The 18,427-nt window shown below is 66.5% G+C and overlaps 3 protein-coding genes across 6 annotated transcripts in view; 1 reads left to right on the top strand and 2 right to left on the bottom strand.

The window, feature by feature from the left end:
- Positions 1–420: 420 nt before the first annotated feature.
- Positions 421–9,100, bottom strand: TEPSIN (TEPSIN adaptor related protein complex 4 accessory protein). The gene is made up of 13 exons (XM_032870410.1): positions 8,995–9,100; positions 8,138–8,210; positions 7,783–7,874; positions 7,541–7,634; positions 5,447–5,514; positions 5,231–5,309; positions 5,005–5,076; positions 4,018–4,224; positions 2,837–3,014; positions 2,613–2,726; positions 2,458–2,536; positions 2,087–2,221; positions 421–1,118 (listed from the first exon to the last, which is right to left on the bottom strand). The coding sequence occupies exons 1-13, from the start codon at positions 9,040–9,042 to the stop codon at positions 570–572; spliced, it is 1,788 nt and encodes a 595-aa protein (XP_032726301.1). The 5' UTR covers positions 9,043–9,100; the 3' UTR covers positions 421–569.
- A 236-nt stretch (positions 9,101–9,336) lies between these two features.
- NDUFAF8 (NADH:ubiquinone oxidoreductase complex assembly factor 8) lies at positions 9,337–11,606 on the top strand. The gene is made up of 3 exons (XM_032870411.1): positions 9,337–9,483; positions 9,631–9,741; positions 11,483–11,606. The coding sequence occupies exons 1-3, from the start codon at positions 9,400–9,402 to the stop codon at positions 11,510–11,512; spliced, it is 225 nt and encodes a 74-aa protein (XP_032726302.1). The 5' UTR covers positions 9,337–9,399; the 3' UTR covers positions 11,513–11,606.
- Positions 11,607–13,873: 2,267 nt separating this feature from the next.
- SLC38A10 (solute carrier family 38 member 10) overlaps positions 13,874–18,427 on the bottom strand; it is a 40,380-nt gene continuing 35,826 nt past the window's right edge. For 2 of the 4 annotated variants that reach the window (XM_032870405.1, XM_032870409.1), the window contains 3 exons: positions 17,492–17,575; positions 15,642–15,803; positions 13,874–15,423 (listed from right to left, as the gene is read on the bottom strand). In XM_032870405.1, coding sequence (XP_032726296.1) covers positions 14,378–15,423; positions 15,642–15,803; positions 17,492–17,575 — 1,292 coding nt within the window. In that variant the 3' untranslated portion in view covers positions 13,874–14,377. The remainder of the gene's footprint in view (positions 15,424–15,641; positions 15,804–17,491; positions 17,576–18,427) is intronic. The other 2 variants (XM_032870407.1, XM_032870408.1) reach the window with 2 other exon arrangements.

Genomic DNA, 18,427 nt, shown 5'->3' with positions numbered 1-18,427 from the left:
CTCTGCCCCACAGCTCCCCCTTCCCATCCCTCTGGCTGCAGGGAGCAGGTCCTGTCCACAGATGGGGCCACACAGATGGCTGCGTGTCAGGAGACCCAGCTGTCCACACCCCCAGCTGTCAATCTGACAAGCTGCTCCGCATCTACTTTTGCCTAGAACCCCACATGGCTCCCCTGTGCGGCCACCACACCCACAAGAAGGGCCCATGTGTGAAGGCGTCCATCTTCCCCTGCAGGAAATCGGGGAGCCGGTCTTTGGGTTGGGAGCTGGCCCCCGTGAACTCCTTTGCACGGTGCTGCCTGGCTCTGTCTGGCACGTGGACTCCTGGCGTATCACCCAGGCTTGACAAGTGGCTGTCAGGCTGGCTCGCAAGCCGCCAGCCCCATGTCTTCTGTGAGCAACAGGAAGCAGCCAGAGGGAGAGCAGGGTCCGCAGCAGATGCCCAAGGGGAACCTCTCTTCAGTGGGACATGGGGGCTGTGTGCAAACAGTACGGTACGAAGTCACGGGGTCCTGGGAGTTACAGGGGAGGGGCAGTGAGGACCCCATGTGCAGCCCAGGCCGGCCAGGTCATGAGTTTAGAAACGGGAAAGCTGACGACTCTGGGCCAGGAGGCTCTCTCGCTGCCACCTTCTGCGACAACGTCCACGGGGCCTCGGGGCCCTCTCCTGTGGTAGTCCCGGCCCCCACCAGGCGGGGACAAGCCACCAGCTCCATTCCGACGAACAAGGAGCTACAGCCACCACTGGCCGCCGGGCTCTGCAGGCCGTGGCCGGGCTCCAGGCTAAGTGCTGGTGCTCCTTTTGGGGAGCCTGTGCCGAATGGGCTCCACTCAGAGGGGGCCCCCTGCTCTCCGGGACCTGTCAGTCTGGTCTCTGCCTCCCCAGACTCCCCGGGGACCAAGAGGGAGGAGCCATCCAGGGGAGGGGACTGCACGGAGCCCTTGGGCGACAGGAGGGTGGGACTCAGAGGCCGCAGGAAGGCTTGGCTCCCAGCGAAAGGCACAGCATCGGTCAGCAGGTCAGACAGGCCCACGGGGGCAGCAGCGGGGCCCAGCTCAGCTGGGGGCCTCCGGGCAGGGGGCCGCTGTCGGCAGGAGGCTTCAAAATGCCTCAGGATCTGGACGTGAAAGGAAAGGGGACTGGCTGAGGGCTTCCGTGCACCCCTGGGGCGCACAGAGACACCCCCTCCCAAGCACTCCGGCCCAGAGAGCAGGCCGCTCGGCTGCCCACCCAGACCTCTTCCTCCTGCTGTCCCCCACCTGCTCCAACACCGGCCATGCCCTCTGCACCCACACACGGCCGCGCCTGCGTCACACAACGGACACTTCCCCCATCAGCGAACCTCACTGCGCGGCGAGCCAGCTTGGGGAGAGGCGGTCCCCTGTCGGGCGCCACACCAGGCCCTGACACAGACGCCCTTCCCCACTGCTACACACAAGGCCTCCCCCCGCCTTCTCGTCCCCACAAATCCCACTACGACTGGGACTGAGATGTCGCTGGGTCATTAATTCTTTGCTGAAGGATAGTTGAAAGGCCAGCAACTCCAGGTCTGAGTTTTCTGGGGCCACAGAGCGATGGAGACACCAGAGACGCCAACAGGCAGAGCAGCGGCCAGGGCCTGGCTGCAGGGGTGCTGCCCAGAAGCTCCCCAGAGAGTCAGGTGCCCTGCACACCATTCAGGCATCAGTGGAAAAAGGACTCTGGGAGAACAAAACCATTTCTGGCCTCCAGGAGCCAGGGAGGGGTCTGGGAGCCAAGCACGGACCCGTGACCTGTGACCCAGGGTGGAGAACAGGAGCAAGCAAGGAGGGCTTCCCGCAGAAGGCTGGCTATGAACCAAGCCCAGTGGGAGGCGGGCTGCATGCCCAGCAGAGCCGCTAAGCAGTAAGGCAGGTGAATGGGCAGGTTCCAGGCACCGGAAGAGGCCGGGGAGAGGGGAGTGCCATGAGCCGGGAAACCCAGCTGCCGCTCTAAGGGCACGAGCTGTCCACACAGCAAGGAGCAGCTGGGACAGGCTGCCCGGGACAGGAGTGGGGCTGCCGGGGCACCCCCTTACCCGCCCTCTGCGCCCCGGCTACCACCCACCTTGGTGGCCTTGCTGGTCACAGGTCCCGGGCTGCCCGCACTGAGCTCCTGTAGCCGCGGCCGGGTGAGAAGCAGGATGTGCTCCTGGGAGAGCAGGTCAGTGCGCCCCAGGGATGCAATGGCGCCCAGCGCTCTCTGCCAGGCACACAGAAGGTCAGCACGGTCCACCCCGGGACCAAGGGCCATCTGGCCAGCTCCCTTCCTCCTGGCCCAGTTGCGGCTCCAAGGCCAGGAAGCCCTGGGGCAGGCCACCCTGGAATCCTGGGCTCACTTCCCCTCCTGCCCAGGTCAGATTGCCAGTGAGGAGGTGACCAGCTACCCCTGCCTGCCCCCCTGCACCTGTCCGCACCCCCCCATGGGCAGGGCCTCACCATCTGCACGCACTCGCTGGTCCCATCCAGGCGGCGGGTCAGCAGCTCGAGCACGGCCTCACAGTTGAGCAATCCACACCTGCAGGGGGCAGTCAGAAGGTGGGGTGCAGGGCCGGGGGCCGGGGGCCGGGAGTGGGGAATGGCAGGGGACTCACTCTTTGATGAAGCACTGGGCCTCCTCTCGGCTCAGAAAGGCGCGCGGCCCGTGTGTCACAGTCTGGACCAGGCTCTGCTCCTGCCGGCAGTCACTCAGGGCCACGGCCTCCACCCTGTTGTGGGCACAGTGGTCAAGATCGGAGAGAGACCCCTCCAGGCCAGGACTCCATGCAGGATGGGACCCAGAAAAGGACCAGGAGGAAGCCCTAGGGTGCCCACTCACCGCTCTGCCAGGTCGCTGGGTGCCTGGCTGGCCGCCGAGGGGCTGTCACTGCCAGACTGACTGCCTGAGTCCGAGGCCTTGCTCGGCTCTCCGTTGTCCTGGGAGGACGTCTGGGAGCTGGAGCTGGTGTCTGGCTCATCCCAGCCCCCTCCAGCCTGCCCAGGCTGGGGTCTCAGGACTGTGAGAGATGGGACTGGGGGTGAGATCGGGGGGCCTCTGACCTGCCTCATATGCCCCTCCCGGGGCACCTGGACTAGAAAACCCAGGGAAGGGCCTGAGCTCCAGATGAACACTGGGCACAAGATAATGTGGGACAGAGCGGGGCACCCCTCACATGGGTGGCTCAGGGTGGGGACCGCCAGCCTGGGACGCCTGCCTGGGACATGCCTGCCTCAAGCCAGCTCACGCAGACCCAGCAGCGCTGGGCACCCAAGGCCAGAGGAGCGCTGGCCCATGGCAGGAGATGCAGGGCCCAACAGGGCGGCACTCAATTCTCGGGGATTCCTGACGCTCTCTTTCCAGCCAGCCGAGCTCCCAGAAGCCTCTGCTACAGGCAGAGAGGCCGATCACCCTGACGCTTGTCCCAGTGACATTCCTGGCCACACGCCCGGCTATGAGCCCCCGTGCCGCTGTCTACTCCCCCGGGTGGACACTGGGGGAGTAGACGTGGATGCTGGTCCTGGCCGTGCACCCCTGCTGTCCTGGCTGAACCAGCAGCAACCGGGCTGGGGCCTCAGGTCTGTATCTCAGTGGGGGGAGAGGCTCTAGGAGCCCCACCTGCTTTGGGATTGTAACACCCGAGCTCCTGGCAAGAGACTGGCAAAGCAGCATCTACATGCCGTGCATAACCTTTGTGTGACAAGGAAGCCACCGCAGAGACCTGGCAAACATGCAGCAGGCCGGTGGGAGGCTCTGCGGGGGCGCCGCACGCCCTAAGGAGCATCAGGTCACGTGCTGCTTGAGTCGTGGCCAGATCAGCACAGCGGAGTCCCCGCTCCGCGCAGGGCACCTTCTACACCCCCGCCGACTGCCCCTCCCTGAGCCAGGAAGCCCTGGCTCTCGCTACTAAAGGAGTCTTGCTCTCCGCGCCCCACTGTCCCCTCTCCCCGCTCAGAGGACAGGGAAGGATGGCTCATCCGGACCCCCGCCGGGAAAAGCCAGACCCCCCAGAAGAGTCTCACCATTTCCTCGGGCACCTGGGAGGGCGCCAGGGAGCGGCTTCCCAGCACCCGGGCCGCCGCCGGCCGAAAGCGTCATGGCAGGCTGGTAGGCATCTCCCCGCGGCAGGGAGCTCTGGGTGCGGGGGCTCTCGGGCCCAGGGCGCACAGCGTTGGCCACCACCTCCGCAGCCTTCTGGATGGTGGAGAGGAAGGCTTCGCCCGCAGAGCCTGCAGCAGAGGGAGAGGAAGAGGGTGACGGCCCTTTTCGGTCCTGTCCTCCGTGCTCGCCCACATGTCCTGGGGGGAGAACCTGATCCCGCTCAGGGCTCAAGAGGTGGAGATCTGAGCTGTAGTTACAGAGAAGAGGCTATGCAGGGGATCTGGGTCCTTCCGGAAGCTTCCCTGGGGAATTCTGCTTCAGTATATCCCCAGGCCCGATGGAGCCCAGGTGCTCCACAGCTTACAGCAGAACCATGCCCCTCGGTCCCCTCACCCTGTGTGGGAGCAGGGGACAAGGTGCTGCTCGTGCTGGAACTCACAAGCCCCACGGCGGCTCAGGCCCTTGCTCACGCGAATGCCCCACAGGGACCAATCCCCATCACCCCCGTGTCAGGAAGAGACAAGACCTCCAAGCAGGTCTGGCATTAGGCTTCCCAAGCGCTGGGGGAGTCTGAAAGCCGGGACAAGAACGGGTAGCACATGGGCCACCACAGCTTCTGCCCCGAATCAGCACCACACCCACTCGGGGTCGCCTCTGTCCCCGCCAGGCCCAGCACCCTGTGCCCTCCAGCCCTTGAAGGAGCCAGGGGCTGGGCACCCACACATGCAACGGAGGCTCAGCCTTCTTTTTTGCCTGCTGGTGCGGACCTGCCCTGCCTCCTCGTCCCGCAGAGAAGGGCAGAGAAGACTATGGGCGCCAGGTACAGCAGCCCAGCAAGACCCCCCTCCATGCCTCAGCAGGCCCAAGCTGCCAGGCACCCTGCACCCGAGAGCCCCCGCAGCACTCACCCACGTGGCCCCGCTCCTTGCTGTAGCCGAAGCCCTGGAGGGCGCTCTGGGGTCTGGACTGCGAGCCCATGCCTGTGGACAAGGCCCACGTCAGCCTCAAGTGTGGCCACCCACCCCCAGCCCTGCTCAGGGCAACATGCTAGCCAAGCACGTCAGGTGGGGAGGAGGGACCCCGAGGCCTCCCCAGAGGGAAGACTCATCAGCAGGGATGGACACAGTATCCTACCCGCTGGAGGCAGGGCCCTGGGCGGCTGGGAGGGAGGTGGAGGCGACAAGCTGTCAGAGAACAGGGCGCTCCCCAAGTCCTAGATGAGGAGAAGGGCGCTCAGTCCATGGGGTCTGGCTGCTGTCCCCAGTCCCCATGGTTCTCTGAGGACCAGCCCAGATCTGGTCTCACAGCAGGAACGGAGCCAGGGTCCCAGGTGGTGGAAGAAGGACTCACCTGGGCAGCTGCGCGCACCTTCTGGTACAAGCTGTTCCCATGGAGAGGATCCGGGGGCCCCGAGAACACTGTGGGCAGAGCCAGAGTGACAAGGCTGAGCGGCTGGCCCCCAGGACACTGAGCTGTAGCCCATCCCAGCCTGGGCCGCCCCCCATCGGCCCCTAGAGCTCTGAGCCCTGGCAGGTGACCCCGCACACCCAGGGTCCGATAAGATTCCCAAAGCTCAGGTCTGTGCTCAAGTTCCCCACGTGATGCGGCTTCCCGGTCCAAGTCCCTACAGTGACACGGCTTCCTGGTCCCTATGGCAGCCACCAGCCTGGGGAACCCGCCGCTCCCCAGAATACTGCTGCTCCTTGGTCCAAGCCTGGGAGCTCCCAGAGCCCCTTCTCCAGGACCCACTGCCCCAGGCTTCTTTTCAGAGCCACATCACCTTCCTGGTCCATGGAGGCGGCAGGCCTGGGGCCCCCTCGCACATGCGCACAGCAGCCAGGCCCACGTTTCAACCTGCAGGAGGGAGCAAGGGGGCCCCTCTCCCTGACCCCACTGCTGTCTCTCTCAGCTGAGCCCCTACACTGGTGGCCTAACCACCTCCCTCAACCCACTGTCCACCCAGAGAAAACACCAGTGAGTCCCATCCAATTCCAGCCCTGCAGGTCCTCACGGGCTCAAGGGTCGAACCGTTCATCATGGCCTCCAAGCTCTGCCTTTCCAGGAGCATCAGCCGTGGCAAACGAGATTTTCTTAGAAAAAATTTAACCTTCGCAAGCTCTCCCTGTCTCCTCTGTCACAAACACGTCCCACACCGGCCTGGTGCTGCCCTGTCTCCGTCCTGGCAGGCGGCCCAGCATGTGCACACATCAGCCCCTGGGCCCAGCCGGGACTGATGGCCGGAAACTGAGCCACCAGTGAACAAGGAACAGCACCCGGCCCCTCCTGTGCAAGCCGAGGAGGTCCTCCGCGGGCTCCCCTGCCCCAGAGCCACCCGCTGGCCCAGCCCCACCTCCCCACGGCCAGTGGCACGGTCCCCCGGGGTCGGTGCTAAGAGCACAGTGGACCGAGACTGTTACGTGGTAGTCGCCCTGTGGTGAGAGAGACCGTGGTGCTAACAGAGAACCGCGGTCTGCCCACCCCCACCGGCCCCACCGAGCCGCTCTACCCGTGCTCTGGGGGCGCAGGGCCCAGGTGATGACTCGCACGGGCCACGGTGCACACCGCTGGGACCCACCAGCTGGCGAGAATCACTGAGCATGCCGTTTCCATGAGCTAGTTCTGGGGAGCTCGCTGGGACAAGGACGAGCCCCGACGGACCCCTGGGGCAGTGTCTGGTTTTGTGCGGTGATGCTCTCCCGGGCACCAAGCGCCTGCCTGCACCCAGCCCTGCCTTCAGTGAAGGGCCGACCGTGGTTTCGGAGCGGGGGGGCACCCCAGCACCTGGCAGGTAGGACATGCTGCCTAACTGCTAGGGTCCCCTGTGAGCACCAGATGGCCCAGAGCAACTCAGTTCCCCTCCATGGTGCTCCCTCTCGCGGACTGCTCGGTGGTCACGGCTCTTGCCTCGATTCATTCAGGCCGTGTGCTGGGGTCTGTGTCCCCAAGACCACCCAGGGCTCCTGCCTTAATGGAGGGGAAGGTCTCAGGCTGCATCCCCCCAGGTCCTAGTTAAGGAGCAAGATAGGTGACAGCCCCCGGCCTGAGCGGGGGGTGGGGGTGAGACATGCATTTAGACCCCAACAGGCCAGAGCCCACCTCCCCGAAGGCCTCCCACAGACCTCCTGAAGCAGAAGCTGACGGTGCTCCCCGTCCCGGGCCCTGAGGAAGAGACGGAGCCCGTGACTCCGGGAGGCGGCGCTGATGCCGGCTGATCTCCTGTGGTGTGCCAGGCCCCAGAACAGGCAAAACAGCTCTGGGCCACCACGGCATGGCCGGGCATGCGGGCAGAAACTGGCCACTCTGTCCCGTGCTGCGGGCGCAGCTGTGACGGCCAGAAGGGGAAGGCGCGGGACAGAGAAGGTGGCAGCTGGGGTGTGGGGTGCTGGCGAGAAGACTTGAGCTGCGTGGGGGGACCCTGGCTGCCCGTCCCCCTGCCCGCAGTACCTGCGGCTTCCTGGATGAAGGCCGGGTTGCGTTTGAGGATAAGCAGGGAGGATGCGGAGCCGTGGGCACACAGGTGCAGCAGGATCTTCAGCACCTGCAGGACAGTCACGGGGGCGGCACCGGAGGACAGTCACAGAGGCGGCACAGGCCCGGAGGGCAGCCGGCACACATCCCGCTGCGTCCTCCTGCCCCGCCAGCCACTGGCCCCGACCCCGGGGAGGGTCTTCGGGGGCCACGCTCACCTTGAGCTTCACGCGGCCGGAGCCGCTGTGCAGACGGTTCAGAAGGTACTCCAGGAGGCACTGGCTGCTGCCCAGGGACTCGTGGGAGATCTCTGGGAGGCGCTTGGGTTAGGGAAGGAGTGCACTGAGCCCGGGCCACGCTAGGGCCTGGCTGGGGAGAGAACCCGGCCTTCCTGCCACTGGGCTTTCCAGGAGCCCTCCCACCAACACCCACCCGGCCCTGGTTTCCAGAGCTCGGGGCTTGGGGACCTCCTGAACCCCGGGATGTCCTAATGTAGCTTTGGGCCCCACACACGTAGTCTCCAGGGTAGAAGAGCGGCTCCAGGGCCCCGCGTGTGGACACAGGGAAGGATACTAGCGATCTCCTCGAACAAGTACCCAGGACACGGGACATCGTCGTCCGACGTTCCCTTCAGCAGGACCGGGAGCTGGAAGGGAGCAAGAGCCCCCTGAGCGCACGGCGGGACAGAACCAAGGCTGGTCCCCATCGCGCCAGAGCGGTGCGCGGGCAGGATGGGAGCCTCCGGGACACACCGGCCGAGCAGCGCCCGCACTGGGCTTACTGTGGACAGCGGACGGCTGCTGTCCGGAGCCCCGGAACAGGCGCGTGGAAGGCGCGGGAAGCTGTGGACGTGCCCTCCTCACGCACCTGCCCGCCAAGGGGGAGCCGCAGAGGCCCGTAGAACCGTGACGCGCGGGGCCCAGAGCGGGAGCTGACGGCCCGGCCCCGCGGACAGCGCCGGGGAGCGCCGCGGGCCGCCGCGCGCAAGACCATCACCCCGGTCTCTGCAGGGCAGGGCCGCTTGTCGAGGCCCGGAGGCCGTCCCCGCGAGCTGCCTCCGGGCCGGCGCAAGACGGGGCCCTGACCCGCACACAGCTGCGGGCCGCCCGGCGCTGCCCAGCCGGCTGCCCCTCAGTCCTCCCGGCGCGGACACGCCAGCGCGCGGGGCTTCCCCGGGCTAGGTCCAGCGGGGACGCTCCCCGGGGCTGCGTTTCTGCAAAACCAGAAAGCCAGACCCCGGAGCCTCCGGCCGCCTCTCCCGCTCGGTTCTGGCCCCGCGGCCGCAATGTCCCGCGTGGGTCGGACACTGGCCATGCCGCGGCCGTGGAGACGGGGAGGGCCGAGGGGAGCGGCGGGGTCTCCGAGCCCCGGAGGAAGCCCCGACGGGGGCCGAGCGGGAGCAGGGCGGAGCCGCGGTCGCCCGTACTCACCCGCTGCAGGAAGCTCAGACGGTCCCGCAGTAGCGGTGCGGCCGCCATGTTGCCGGTCACCTTCCGGCCCCGCCCGCGGCCGCGGCCCCGGACCCCCTCCAATCAGCGCGCGCGCCTGGCCCAGATGGCCAATCGCTCTCGCGGGGCGGGTCCCCGCGCCGAGCCAACAGACAACTTGAGCCTGAGCCAATCTAAAGTCCCAATCCAAGACAGACAAATCCACGAGCCACTTGCAGAGGAGAGGGAGAACCGACACCGCCCCGGAAGAGGAGCGTGGACTGAAGCCTGGCCAATGAAGAACCGCAGGGACGACTGCGGGCGGAAGGTGCTCCTATCGAGCCGCCGGACACCGGAAGAGGACGGGCCCAAGATGGCGGCGCCCAGTGTTGCCGGGAGGAAGCGCTCATGTCGGGGAACGGAGCGGTGTGGGGGCGCGTGCGAAGCCGCCTCCGCGCCTTCCCCGAGCGCCTAGCAGCCTGTGGAGCCGAGGTGAGGAGCTGCCGGGCGGGGCAGTGCCTACGGGACGGGAAGGGCCCGCGCGGGCAGGGCGGTGACCGGCGGGGCGCGGGGTCTGTCCCGGGAGACGGGCGGGCGCGGGGGCCTCCACGATCCTCGCCCTTCCCCGCCCGCCCACAGGCCGCGGCCTACGGCAGGTGCGTGCAGGCGTCCACGGCCCCCGGCGGCCGCCTGACGAAGGATCTGTGTGCGCGGGAGTTCGAGGCCCTGCGGAGCTGCTTTGCCGCCGCGGTAGGTGGGCGCCGCCCCGGTCCTCTCCCTTCCCGGCCCCGCCGAGCGGGGGGCCCGCAGGCCTGCCTTCCCTTGCCGTGCGTCCGGTGCCGGTGCCTGCGGCCGCCTCGGAACTCGGGTGCCCGCGCCTGTCGGGGGAGGGGAACGGCAGCCCCCGCGCGCGGATGCCGGTGCGGGGCGCGCGGGGCGAGCGCCTGGAGTTCGTGGGGTGAGGTGGCCGTGGTGTCCAGAGGAGCCCCGGGCGCCTCCGCACCCGCAGTCTTCGCTTCGCGGGCGGTGAGCGCCCCACGGGTGTGCTGGGCGCGCGGCTGCGGCCCTGAAGCCCGCCACGCCCACCGAGAACCTCGCTGCCCCGACGGCCTCAGGGGCACTCGCAGGTCACTCTGCTGGGCTCGTCAGCCCCCGCCGCCCTGGAGGGGGCCGTGTGGCACCAGTCGGCGCCTCCCTCGGTTGGGACTCTGGGCGCTCAGCAGCACGTCCCTTCTGTTCCCCAGGCGTTTAGTGATCCCTGTGGGGTCAGGTGGGCAGCTGTGAGTCCGAAGGTCACCAGCCCCGGGCAAGGGAAGACCTAGCGTCCCCACGTCTTCCTGAAGGGTGCGGCAGGTCGGGTTGGAGGAGATGCAGACACGCCCGGGGAGCCTGGGTCGGGGTAACAGAGGGCGTGAGGAGGGGCTGCCTGCCGTGTGGGTTCTGGGCCGGCGCCCTGTGTGTTGGGTCGGGGTCGGGCCGTGATGGCAGCAGCTGTGATGTCCTCCAGAGCTGCTGGTACAGAGACCTGGACCACAGACGGGGCAGCGGGGTGAGCAGAAATTAGGGCTGCTGAGGCCATTTCCCGGCATTCCAGGGCCCCCTGAGCGACCGGCTTTCTGCGGCTCGGCCGCTCCTGCAGGGAGAGGACGTGCTCGTGCTGCCTTCCCCGGGGACCTCCCTTGTGATCATAACGGCCGCACCGCCCTGGGCTCGTCCTGCCCCCATCCCTGGTCAGCCCTTGTCACCAGCCACAGGTCTGACGTGGGCCATTCACCCAGGGTCACACCTGTCGCCTCGGTGGCTTCTCGTGGTACAGCCCTCCCCAGAGCACAGGGGTCGCTGCTTGGAAGAACTTACGTGTGAGACGAGGACCAGCCGCGATAATTACAGGTTTCCGGGGTGGCCTTCTGTGGCGGGCAGTTCCCCGTTCCGCGTCTGCGCTCGCCTTTGCTCTGATCCCGCAGAGGTCCCCACACTCCGCGCCCCACGCTCAGGAGCTGTTCCACGCGCCAGCGTCACAGAAGAGGACAGGCTCGGGGACTAGGTGCCTGAGTGTTTCTCTCGCAGACGCGCCCCTTCTGTCGGACTCCACGGCACTGGCGGGGAGCAGCGTGAGAGGCAGAAAGGGCGGCAGGCTCCCGTCCAGCGTGTCCCGGGAGCCGTGTCTGCGCGAGTGTTCAGCGCTTGGCCGCAGCCTTCTCTGTAAGCGGCGTTGCTGCCTCGGAGCACCCGGCCGGGGGTGTCGGGGAGGCGGCGTCTGCACAGGGCCTGGTCCAGGGGGCGTGGCTTTGGGGGCGCCGGTGTGGAGCAGGTGGAGCGTGGCCCGTGGCAGCTGGGAGCACCCACGCCCCCTGCTAGGCGTCCCTGTCCGCGGCGCCGGTGGCCAGGCTCTCGGGAAGGTAGTGGCTGCCAGACAGCGTTTGGTGGGCGGTTTCCTTACTCCGCAGCCTCATCTCACTTACCCGTTCACACCAAATCCTTTACCTTCCAGGCCAAGAAGAGCCCGAGGGGAGGCCTTTAGGATGGACGAGCCAGCACGGCACTTCCGTCTGCTGCCCCAGGGAGCAGAGCCCAGCGGCGCCGACGGCCCCAAAGGGCAAATGGCGGAAACACGCGAAGCGTTCGGAGCTGAGAGCACTGGGGCTGGGGGCGAGTTGGTGTTCCTGCGCCGCGTGCGTGAGGGTTCGGGTTAGCGGGAGACCCAGGGAAGCCACAATAAAGAGCAGGGCGGACCGCACCAGAGCCCCGTTCTGTCGTGCGCGGAGCACCCTGGGCCGTGGGGACACGCTGCTCGGGATGGTCACTTTTTGAAGAATTTTCATCTGAAACACCTTACCTGAGCCTGACCGAGGCCGCAGATGTAGCTGCCGCTTTACAGGCCGTGCCGGAGCCAAAGTCCAGCCGCCGCGAGGGAAAGAGCCACGGGTAGGGAAGGCCACTCAGGCAGTTTTTCTGGACTTGGAAGCAAAAAAGGAGGGGCTGCCCTTCTAGAGGCGCCAGCCAGCCGAGGGAGGGTCTGGCTTAGGAACTGCTGGGTTCCTAAGCAGCAGTGACTGTGGGGCACCTGTCCTTCTGCAGCCCCCCCAGGTCAGAGCCCAAGCCCTCCTGACAGTCCCTGTCCTCCACCCCAGCCCTGCCACCTGAGAATGAAACCAGGCACAGTCCAGGGATTCCACAGGTCCAGAGCACCGCCTGCTGGACACTTGGGGACTGTGCTCCAGGAGCCTGGAGGTCACCTTTCCCTTGGGGTCCATAGCCCCTGGCCTGCCAGAGTCCAGCATCCATGCTCGGATGGGGGGCGGTCCATGCCCTGGCCCCACACACACCCAGGGCCAGAGCAGGAAGGGGTGGGCCTGGGAGCCCAGCGCTCCTCACCACGACCCTCCTCCCTCCTGTGGCCTTGAGGGTGGGCCTTTCCAGATCCTCACACTCTCCATTCTGACTATCGGCAGCCTCTTATGGGGAGCACATGGGTCTCTGCTGGGCACACTGGCTCCGAGCCACTTCTGGAACAGTCCTACCAGGTGCCCTCCTGCCCCCATGTCTCCCAGCTCTAGTCCAACCTCCTGTGTCCCTCCCCTTCGGGCCGTACACCCAACTCCCTTCCATGTTCCTTGGCCTTCGTCCTTGTTTTCTGACTGAGGGAAATGCCACAGAACTGGTGCTGGATGCAGCCATTCCTGCAGCCGCAACTCCGTGTGCCGCACTGCACTGGGTTTCCATCCTCACTCCCACCTACCTCCAGTCGCTGGCCCTGCCCTAGAACAGGAGTCCACAGGCAAGATCCTACCCCAGTCGCCCCGGGCAACTCCCCACCAGGAGGGTCACCCGCTGGCAGCTGTTTACGGTGCTTGCCTGGCCCACTCCTTGCACCTGTGAGTCTTTGCACCAGTGGTCTGGGGTCAGAAGGCAAACGACAGCTCCCAGCCCCTCCAGCTCCCTGTGTTCCTGGCAAGGTGACCTCACCCAGAGGTCCTGGGTCCTTCCCTGAGGGGGTGAAGGCTGGGGAGGCCGGGAGAGTGTATACTGGGATGCAGACCCCAAGTGTCCAGGGGAGCGGGGACTGGGTCCCCCACTCTGAGGAGGACGTGACTTTGCAGACTGCAGGAGGATGGCCTGACTTCCAGAAGACCCGGAAGTCGGGCCAAGGTAAGAGATCCAGGTAAATGTGTCCAGAAATACATCCCACTCTAAAAAGTGGAGTTCTGATGTCGGGGAAACATCCAGAAGGCATTTTCCCGGTGAGCAGTGTTTGTTTGGAATTGTTTTTACCTAAGCACAGGAAGCACCCCAAGACCCACCCCCCTCTCCGGGGCTCTCCGCTGCAGGAGCAAGTGTCCGTCAGCTCCAGTCTCCCTAGCACCAGCTCCTGGGGTCAGGAGGAAGCCCCTGGGCCTTTTGTTACTTGTTTCTAGCCGTCAGGCTGTCCGAGGACACGGGACTACAATAAACAACGTAATTTCAAAGGCGCAGGGGAGGTCGAGGCCAGAAGCCATGGCTGGAGCTGCCAGGAAGCTGTGGTCCCTCACGTGCCCGGGCCCCTCTGGCCAGCAGCCACACCTGGGGCCCCGGCAGCGGGGTCAGGAGCACTCACTGCCCTCGGAGCGCGGGGCAGAGCTGGTGAGAGCCCTGGGCTTGCGGGTGGACAGCCCACCATGGCCACACCTGCCCGCTGGCCTCGGCCAGGAGGCGACCATCAGCTCTCCTGTTCTTTGAAAACGGGACACCACAAACCCCCCCACACACACACACAGCTGCTCACAGGGTTGTTGGAGGCCGTGATGCGTCGGGCTTCCCCGCCCCCCAAGGTCTGGTCCACAGGCGGCCTCACGACCACCAGCACAGCGCCACACCAGCCTCACGGACCAGACACCACGATGTCTCTAATTTGTAAACAACTTTATGGTTTAGAAAAGCAGAGGGAGCGTGGAGAGCAGAGGGGCTGTGACGGGGGCCGAGGCAGGCACACAGGCTGGCAGCTCTGACCCTCGAGACGCCCGTAGCCACGAAGCTGCGTCCGGCGAGGAGCTGCGCGGGGGCCAAGCTCGTCACGGTTCTCTGCAACCCTCGCAACGTCTCGTTTGCGACGACTGTTTGGAGAAAGCGGGAGCCTGGCGTGCAGCGGGTTCTCACGGCAGCCCGTGTCCACACCAGGGCTGCCCACGCTCCCCAGCCGGCCGCTGCGTCACCTGGGTCCTGCTGAGCTCGGTCACTTGGACAAGCTGAAGATGCAGGATGGAGAAGGCACAGGCCGCCTGGACAGCGAGGCCGTGGTGACAGGCCGCTCAGACCCCCAGCCACAGCATGACTGACTCTGCACCCACATGGCCTCGGCATGGCTGGCTGAGACCCACCAACTGGGAGGACAGCAGCGGCTGGTGGCCGCTCAGGGCTCCTCTGGGGCCCCCACCAGCTGCTTTACCTGGCGGCCGTGGACTACCCACAAGGCACCCCCCGCAGCCTGGTGTAGCTGCGTCTCCAGCGCACGACGGAGGTCATTGACCTGCACGTCCGGGTGAGGGTTAAAGCTGATGATGACCCTGTCCCTTGGGGCCGGGTCCCCCCCTGCCCCAAGAGCCACATCCCGCCGTCTCCTCCTAAGGTCAGAACCGGCCTGGACTTTGAGGTCTCGGTTGGCTTTGGCATGGTCTAGCTTCTGAGCCCCAGGGATGGGCCCCGGATCAGGGTCCTGCCTCCGCTCCGGCTCCTGGACGGCAGTGTCCTCCCCCAGAGCAAGCGCACGGTCCCCAACGATGGCCTCCTTTCTGGCCTCCAGGTGAGCGCCCTGCTGCCCACCCTGAGTCCCAACAGAAACGGCCCGGTGTTCCAGCTGCCGAATCTCGGCCTGGGCCCCAGGGGCTGCTCCTCCTGACCTGCTGGGCAGGCCTGCAGGTCCCCGGCCTCGGCTCACCGGCTGGGACCTCACATGAGGGTCGCCATTCTCCTTCGCCCCCGGCACATTCGCTTCCTGAGCGCTGGCGCTGGGGGCCACCTCTTTTCGGGATTTCTTCCTTTCATGGGAGCTTCTGCCGAAAGTGTCCTGTTTGGGCAGCTCACCAGCAACGGGCTTCTCTGGGCTCTGGGGCCCCTCGGCAGGGTCCGGCATGGGCACCCGCTCCGGCATGCCAGCGCCAGCTGCCTGGGCCACAGCGCCCCGCCGGCCTTCCCTCGGCTCAGCCTGGGCCGCCCGGGGCTCCGTGTCGGCAACGCCAGGAGGACCCGCTGGAGCTCTGCCTACAGCCGCCTCGGGCTCCGCCTTGGGCTCCTCCAAGGCGCCTTGGCCGTGGCCCTGGGGTGGAGCGGGGAGACGCCCGGGGGCTCCAAGTGCAGGTTCCACAGGCTGCTGCGGGGGACGGTCCACGGTCTGCCCCTGCTGGGTCTCCTGCTCCTTCCCTCCGGGTGCCGGCACCCCAGGCTCTGGCTGCGCTTCGGCTGCAAATGAAGTCAGTCACCAACTGAACCGCGGGAGCGGACGGACACTACCAACACGGGGGCTGGAAGGGTGAACTGGCCGGCAACTAAACACGAGCCAGAACTTTGCCCAGCAGGACCCCAGGCCCCGGAGCCCCAGCCCCACGGAGTCACCAGGAGACCCCATGGGTGGCCCCGCGTTCGGTGATGACCCCCGGCCCAATCTGGCCCTGACTTGCCGTCCTCGCCGTCCTGCCTCTGCTGGTGGATCTCCTTGTGCTGCTCCTCGATCACCGCGAGCAGCTTCTCCTGCTGGTCTAGGAGCCGCTTCTGCTGCACCTGCTGCTCCTTGATCACCTGCAGGAGGACCGCGTGGTCCAGCATCTCCGCCCGGCCGGCTTCTGCGGAGGGGAGAGCGCACACTCGGAGCCTGCCCCGTCCACGCAGGCGCTGGGCTGGGTGGAGGGCAGAGGGATGCGGGGCGCCGGCCCCGGCTCGCCTGGGGGACCCTCCCCAGGATGCCCTTCGCTCACACCGGCCCACATGGGCCTGAGGTTTGGACATGCCCAGCAGGGGCCCAGCTGCTCAGATGGTCGCCCCTGGGACTAGACGCCGAGAGAAGCTACAGGGGAGGTCTGTGCCACCGTGGGAATGCTGCCATGTCCTGGGCTGGGGTGCGTTAAGCTACAAGCTGCTCTAAAAACAGAATCCCAGAACTCTGAGGAAGTTTCCTCCAAGGTGAGAATTTAGGAAACAAACAGAACAGCCTTCCCTTCCCGCACAGACAAGAAACGGGCCCTCGGTGAGGCAGAGGCCGGCTGCCGACACCCACAGGGCCCAGGCCCCACTCCTGACCACCGCCTAGGAGACTGGCTGCAGGCTGGTGCGGGGTGGGGCGGGGGGGCGCGCAGCAGGTGTGTGTCCGAGGACCCGCCCGGCTCTCCACGCCCCCAACCCACAACGTGGGCCCAGGAAGAGGCCCCGAGTCCGAGCCTGCAGCCAGCAGCGGCCACCTGTGGGAGCACCGGGGAGCTCGGCTTCTGCTGCAAAGGCCTCAGCACCAGCCGTCTCCTGCGCGCAGCCACGGCTTATGTAGCTGCTACGACCCGTCTGTCTTTGAACAGGAGGCTGTGAAAGATGACGCGGGCTGTTGGGCTGGGGGGCGGGCGAGCTCTGAAGGAAGGACGCTCTGGGCGTGGTGATGGCCCACATCCCGGCAAGGCTGCACACACAGACAAGCTGGCCCGTCCTCCCCAACGGTGACCCATGACTTGCCATGGTAGCGCGGGGTCGGCCTCCCTCCGGCCAGAGGCCCGTGAGGAATACGCTGAACCAGGCGGCAGGAAGGAGGAGCCACGCAGAGGCCCCTGCGGCCGTCCTCACCCCCACCCGACCCTCCTCCAAACACCCTAAGGTCGTGAAGACACCTGCCTGAGAAAGGCCACATCCTGTGGGCCCCGCCCCGGGCTCTAGACCAGCCACTTGGGCCATGCGCCTTGCTGTCACTCTGGGTACCCGTGGCTCACAGCCATTTAACAGTCAACAGTATGACGACAGCCGCCCAAACGGCCTGTCCCTGGAGCGGGTGCAGGAGGAGCGGCCCCAGCCGGCCCGGCCTCCCGGGGGACGAGCCCGGGACCAACGGTGCAGGAGGAGCGGAGAGGTGCCACGTCAGGTCCAGCCAGAAGCGACATGGGGGGGCCGGTGTGGACCAGAGTGGTGACAAGCCGCGCCCACGGACAGAGCCCGTCCCGCCGGGACCCCAGATGGATGCCAACGCGCATGCAGAACACGTTAATCCCGGGCCATGCCCGCGGCAGAACCTCCATGCAGGCCCTATCGGGGAGGCCCGAAGCAGGCAGCATGTGCAGACCGCACCCACCGTCCTCCAGGACCAGGGCATTTGTGGAAAGGGGAGCTAGGGCATCGGGGGAACCCCAGCTGCGGGGCTAGAGCCAAGCCTGGGGCGGGGGACAGGCTGCAGCAGCGGCTCCAAGTGAAGCCTGTGGCCGGCCAGCCTGCGCCTTCCCCTCTCGCATCTCAGACCCCGCGCAGGCCTTCCTCGGGAGCGTGCCCTCCGGGCCCGTACCTGCTACTATCTGTTTGATTTCAGCTGCTCGTCCCATTGAGAGGCGCACGGAAGAAAGGCAGAGTAGGAAACCGTGAGAATTGTCTTTTCAGAAAGAAAAAAAATCGAAAGAATCAAACAGATTTAGGTAACAGAAGTTAGGCACTGGCATCCGTGAGCACAGGGAGACAAACCAGACAATAAACACCACAGGAAGCCCCCGGGGCAGCCCCCGGACCCCAGAAAACCTCCAGGGCCTCCTGACTCAGGCCCCTGACTGCCCCGGGGGCTCAGCAGGCAGCCCCAAGCCCAGTGCTCTGGGCAGGCTGTCCCCCGAAGGACCCTCTGGGGGGCCACTGGGGGGCGTGTCACACACGACAGCCCCAGGGCTGTGCCACTGAGATCCACACGCCCAGACCCGGGGGAGGCTCAGGGAGAAACGCCCTTGCATGGCTCACGGGGCCCCTCTGCAGACTCCGTGTCCCGGGAAGTGGGTGGGGGTGGGGAGGGGCTCTAACCAGGGAGCAGGTGTGCAGAGGTCCCTTGGTCACCAGTGAAACGAGGACAGGAGACCACCAGCCAGGAAGGCTGCCACCGGCCACACTACAGAGGTAGCACCCAATGGGGCGAGGCCACGAGGAGAGGGTTGGCCCCAAAACAGACGCGGGCGTCCGACGGAGGATTAGCCGCTGGGGATAAAAGCGCGCGACAAGCTTTTGTTTCCAGACGGTGCTGGGTGTTCGCTACAGATGGGCACAAACGTCCCCCTAAGCGACAGGTGACACACAGGGGCCAAGGGGAGGCAGGTGGCACCTGTCCTCCCACCTGGGCCGCCGGGAGGGCAGCTCCTAGCTCTAAGCAGCGCCGGGGGGGCACAGACACCCCCAGCCGGGGAGCTGACCAGCTCGCGTGCTGGCAACAGTGGCACGGCCGCCCTGAGAGTGCCACACAGGCGAA

Source organism: Lontra canadensis, unplaced genomic scaffold, assembly GCF_010015895.1.
Source record: "Lontra canadensis isolate GAN:19392208 unplaced genomic scaffold, GSC_riverotter_1.0 scaffold41, whole genome shotgun sequence".
In the NCBI taxonomy this organism is placed as follows: Eukaryota; Metazoa; Chordata; class Mammalia; order Carnivora; family Mustelidae; genus Lontra; species Lontra canadensis.
Note: the sequence above shows the minus strand (reverse complement) of the source record. Positions and strands in the feature narration are given on the sequence as shown.